The 5,960-nt window shown below is 30.7% G+C and overlaps 1 protein-coding gene across 1 annotated transcript; it reads right to left on the bottom strand.

Annotated features, from left to right (window-relative positions):
• Positions 1-1,506: 1,506 nt before the first annotated feature.
• Positions 1,507-4,952, bottom strand: LOC112685371 (cell division cycle protein 20 homolog). Its single transcript, XM_025557226.1, has 10 exons — positions 4,552-4,952; positions 4,334-4,470; positions 3,273-3,376; positions 3,060-3,200; positions 2,872-3,001; positions 2,617-2,810; positions 2,374-2,553; positions 2,148-2,275; positions 1,839-2,088; positions 1,507-1,752 (listed from the first exon to the last, which is right to left on the bottom strand). The coding sequence occupies exons 1-10, from the start codon at positions 4,662-4,664 to the stop codon at positions 1,561-1,563; spliced, it is 1,569 nt and encodes a 522-aa protein (XP_025413011.1). The 5' UTR covers positions 4,665-4,952; the 3' UTR covers positions 1,507-1,560.
• Positions 4,953-5,960: the final 1,008 nt, after the last annotated feature.

Raw genomic sequence — 5,960 nt, 5'->3', positions numbered from 1 at the left:
ATTATTGAAATACTGCAAAATGTTGTTCAGCTTATTGTATTTTTAAGGACTTAAACACTGTTTTTTTTAATTTAAGGTGTGGTTTTTTTGTTGTTGTGTTATTTCTACTTTTTTTTTTTTTTGTTAAAATAAGTTTAGACTTAACGTTTCTCCTAATTATAAAACTACTGAAAACAGTGCCTTAAATGAGGAGCTTATTATATAGACTCATCCTATCGAGTTTATATACGTAAAATTTTGCAGGGTTATTTTGAAACTGACAAAAATCCTAAAAAAAAAAAAAAAACAATATAATCTATTGTATATTAGTCAAATTAAATTTAAGTTATATATATATATATTATTGATATACATTAATAGTGCACTATTTTCATATTAACTGTTATATATTATATAGATCGTTGCAATAACAATTATATTAGTACCTATATATTTGGTCTTTGATCAGTTTTTCTCTGGTAAAAACTGTTCTCCAGTTAATTATAACCAACATAAGCTTCATTAAAATCTCACTAGACTATTTTTGTTAAACCATTAATTATAAATTCTTAATTTATAATCAATGGTTTTGCGTTCACTATGATTATGTATATTAAATTGTAAGTTTTTATTTTTTACTTTATATATACTTTTATGCGCATATAACTCGAATTGTAGTTTCTTTTGTAAACTTGGAGATGAGGTAATATTATTGTAAAATTCAATATTGCCACAATGATATTCTTCACGCGAGTGACATTTTGATAAACCTTCCTATGCATGTGTTTAATATCTAGTCATTTTCTTCAACTTTATTCATCTTTTAGTGAAAACTGTTACAGCAAGGTTAAATTGAATACTTGTCAGTTCACCTTTCCCCATACCTCATCTCTAAGTGCACGTAATAGTGATGTTTGCTTACCATTTTTTTATGTTGATAATTATTTTATACAAAACACCTTTAAATAGTGTATAATATTAAGCATTGAATGGTTGTGTTGAATTGTGCTACCGCTGGCAGCCATCTACATTATTAATACGTGACTAGTTGTAGTAGTATTGATTGCACACCAGCGGTACAAGAAACCAACCGAATTATTTCTTTCAATCATTATTTTTTCATATTTTCTTTTGTTTTTGTTACTCCTCAATATCATAATTTACTTTGAGCATATATTATTTTAAATGTAAACGTTTATTAGCCAAAGACTTGTTTATTAATATAAGTAATTACTAATTAAAGTTATTATATAAAAAATAATAAAAATTATCTTTGTAGTCATATTTTACGTACACACTAATTCTGCATAAATCCAATATTAAGAAGGCAAAAAAATTTAAAATGACTTGTTTATGAAAACTCGTTCACATAGAAATTATAAAATTTAAATACAGTTTAGTTCATAAGTAATAATGAAAAATATAAAGTGAAAAAAATACAATTAGAAAAGTACAATTAAGTCGTAAAAAGTAAAATAAAAAGCTAAAGCTGTGTAATAATAATAATAATAAAAAAAAACACACAAATATTGTATACAAATCTAATTGACAAACAAATATTGAAAAACAAATGCTCACTAATTATCTTAAGCCCGGACCCAGCAAAGTGGGTCTAGAAGATCGCTTCTCTTTCTCTTTCTTCTTGTTTGGATCTGGCAAGAAGCACTTCCACATTCTTAAGGTCTCATCAGCTCCAGCTGAGAGTACTGTAGAACCATCTGGTGACATGGCTAAGTTAAGAATACGATTGGTGTGTCCAGTTAGCTCAGCAACCTTAAGGGAAGTAATAAAATCAGAATTTTGAAACAGCTGATCAAATCTTATTAACAAATTGTTATTTTATCGATGTTGGAATATACCTTTGTCAGTGATGGGTACTTCCATATGGTAAGCTGATTGTTTGCAAACCCATGTGCTGATACCAATTCCCTGTATGTTTTAGACCACAGAATAGCGCATACTTGTGAGTTGGCATTGACAGAATTAATACACTGACCATTATTACAATTCCAAAATCTAATAGTCCTGTCAGCTGTACCACCACCACTGGCCAATACATTAGTTTGCCATGGGCACCAATCTAAAGCTTTGACCGCTGCTTGATGTTGACTAATACAAGTATGAAATTATTTTCAATTATTAATTCTTATTTTTAACCACAAACTTACCTAAAACTATATATGGGTTCAGAATGGTAAGTTGTTTGACCGGGTAAGCCACTATACACATTTAGCAGATTATCATTGCCACCACTGGCTAGGTAACGACCGTCAGTTGACCATTTCAAACCACAAACCTGCAAGAAAAAAGTATATGTTAATATAGTATTATAAATGTTATTAATGTTAACAAAATATTCATTAGAAACTTAGCGTTGTATTGTATTGTATTTACTTCTTGTGTATGGGATTGAATTATAGTAATAATGTGTTCTCTATGTCTGACATCATTGTGAACAAGTTGTCCATTTCTAGAACCTGTGGTTAATATATGATTGTTCCATGACATGGCACCTACTCTTGAACTATGACTGTTCATTATACGTAGCCGCTTTGTCTGTGACACATCCCATAGCTACACAAATAAATAATTAAATTTACGCCATGTTCTACAAACTAAAAGCAGACATGTACTTACTTGGACAGGTCCTAGGGAAGTTCCAACTGCTAATAAGTGTCCATTAGGTATCCAGCTCAAAGATGTAATATAATCAGCACCTTCTAAATCCAACAACTGATCAATTGCACCTGTGTCAGCATTCCATAGATAAACACTTGTACCCAGGGCGACAGCCAATATGTTGGAAAAACTCCAGTCAATTAAATTTAAATCTGTTTAAAATATAAATATTATTAATGATTTATAGTCATCTAAATTAATGGAATACTATACAATAGTCGTCAACAATTTCAGGAGCATCCAATATACGGTCTGGTGCATGTGGTATGTAACGAGTATTTCCACGTACATTCATGGGAGTCTTAGATTGGCTATAAACTACTTTCAAAGCATTTTGATAACCCTAAAATAAATTATTAATTTTATAAAATTAATTAAATATACTTAAGATTTTACCTTACCTCTGGAGGAGCTGGTGCTTTGTTCTGATAGGATAAAACTCTGACATTATTAATGTCACAACCATGGAGATTTTCAGACATGGCTTTTCTATAATCCGCTTGAGTTGGACTCAAGTCTAAGTTTTCATTTTCTTGATTCATCTAAATGAATAAATTTTATAATTTTATTGAGATAAATATTATTAATACATTGAGTATACATTTTTGACTTACTTTAAAATGACTCATGTCAAAATTTGTAGACATTCTGGAAGGAATGAATCTATCACCACCGGGGGTTTTTGGTTTAGCTGGTGTATTAGATGCTGATCTTGAAGCTAAAAATGAATGATTTACTATAAATATTTTCATTGGATAACAATCGATGACACTTATATTTTTTATGTATTTCATAAATAGGTACCTATTATCATTGATTTTAGAATATAGATATTATATATTATATCACAGGTGGTGAATCTATGGCATGTGTAAAAAATTGAAATTATTAAAAATTGTACACAAAAAAAAAAAAATTATACTACTTATAAAATGTTGGTAGTAAAAAATTAAAATAAACAAATTATATATGTTTAAAAAATTACAACATTCACTATTCTTTCATATTTTTCATCAACTTATGTTTGTGAAAGCTTATTCGCCATAACAAATTTAATTAAATCGAAGGAAAGAAACATTTTGACCAATGAAACAATTGCTGCCTGCATTTCATTAAGAATGACTGAAATTTAATAAAAATAATATAATAAATCTGTAATTTTCTTTGGGTACGTGAACAATTTTCAAAACCTAAAAAAGAAAAATTTGGCACTTAAATCAAAAAAGGTTTGCCACCCCTATATAATATAATTATATTTTAAAATCACTGCTATTATCTTTTTAAAAAATTAGTAATTTATATTTAAATGGAATCATAATTTTAGATTAATTTATCTATTATTTAATCTATAAAAATCATAAGTAAAATTTAATTTCTCACCTTTTACAATTGTGAATAATTTTTTTAAACTATTATTTACTGATGATTCAGGAGAGTTAACAAGAACATTAATTAGTTTTCGTGGGGTTAATTTATTTATTTTGAAAAACCTATCAATATGATTTTCACTCATTTTATACCAGATAATTATAAAACATTTATAAAGTATGATTTATATTTTATAAGCTGGATAAAGGGTTATTACATAGATTAATTAAATCTAGTTTATCATTTGGATATAAAACAGATTTTAACTTTTAGATAACCTCAGTAACATAGATACAACTTTACTAACCTGGTGATTTTGATTTTTTAGGTGTTTTTGATGGTGTTCTTTTAGCAGCCATCAAGTCAATAGTTTCTTTAGAAAGTTTCATGTGTCCACTGAATGAACCCGAAGTCGATATTTTGTTTCTAGAAGTGTTGGATGAGCTAATAGAGAATATATTTATATATATATATATATATATAATATATCAAGTGTAATGAAAAAATTAAGCAAACCACACACACCTTGAAGTCGATTCAACACTTTTTTTCATCCAGCGCGGAGCTGGACCATTAGTTATTGGTTCGTCCATCCTGACGGCGCTTTTAAGATCATTGACAAACGCGAATTGAGACATTCTAAAATTAATATCTTCAACGCTTTGCGAGTAAAACTAAGGGAAAATAAAGGAAATGAAATAAAACCAACAATGGTGATGACGATGACGGACCAAACGTAACGATTAAAAATTGTATTATATTACTTAAAAAAAAAATAAAAATAATTATGGGTTTTTCAACAGTCTAGACGGATAATGGCACCACAAAAGTAAGGTGCAACTGTGGGCTATGATTTGTTCAATTGATCCACAGGCCTTACAATATTCACAACAGGCGTACAAGGTACACCAAATCAAACGACCGTTATTATTTCATCTTCTACGCACCCGTAACGTGTTGATAAAGGTTCGCGGGGAAATCTCACGGTCGTACCAGTGTGACCACGTTCGGCGATTACGGCCCTACTGGTGTGTACGAACTGGTAGAGTTTATCGGGCACATACGATTTATAAAATAATATTATTTTTTCACAACTCATAGATTCTGAATTCATTTTCATGTTTAATTTAAGGTTCACACAACAAATGGATATATTCTTCAGTGACAACATGGCGGTTTTATTTACGTCAGTTTCTTAACCCGTCATCAGTGGCGTCCTCTAAAATCACGCGAGAGGCGACGTCGATCTTACATATTTTTTTTTTCTCTCGCGACTTGTGATTATTCGAAAACCAATCGTCCCGCGAACGGGAAATCAAACAAAAGGTGATTAATTCATAATTGGAAAACTAACGACGAGCGGTTCCCGCCGCGGCACCCGTACACACAGCTCGTGACAATAAATAAACGCGTTTCGTCAATGACGGTAATGACCGATGTCACGTAAACAATGGAAAACGTGAACAAGTGGTTGTCGAAAAAAAAAAATAATAATATTAGTAATGGGCTGCGCAGGTGTACACTGTTAGTAGTGCGTTCGCGTGTGCGTTAAAACCAGAATAAATCCATTCGAATTGTCAAAAATATTATGTAAAAATATGCAAAGTACAATTTAGCACCCGCCGCCGTCGTTGAACACAATATTGTGTCTCACTTAGGAGCACGATAATAACATCCGAATGAATATCCACATCTCCGTAGCCCGTAAACATCGCGGTAACTACTACATACTGAATACGAGATAAACCGACGGTTCACACTTTTTCGACATTCCCGGACGCATAAAGTGCATGTCTATGTGGATCAGTATTAGGGCCGGTGATGGAGCGGCTCCAGAACCTTGGTTAGGGGGGGGGAAAGGGCAAGTTATAATTTTACAAAATTTTATAACAAAAAGAAAACAACAATTTTTACAACACAAATTCAAGTCGTCT

This window comes from Sipha flava, unplaced genomic scaffold (assembly GCF_003268045.1).
Source record: "Sipha flava isolate LNK unplaced genomic scaffold, YSA_version1 274_pilon_pilon, whole genome shotgun sequence".
Taxonomy (NCBI): domain Eukaryota; kingdom Metazoa; phylum Arthropoda; class Insecta; order Hemiptera; family Aphididae; genus Sipha; species Sipha flava.
The sequence above is the reverse complement of the archived record's forward strand: the minus strand, read 5'-3'. Positions and strand labels throughout refer to the sequence as shown.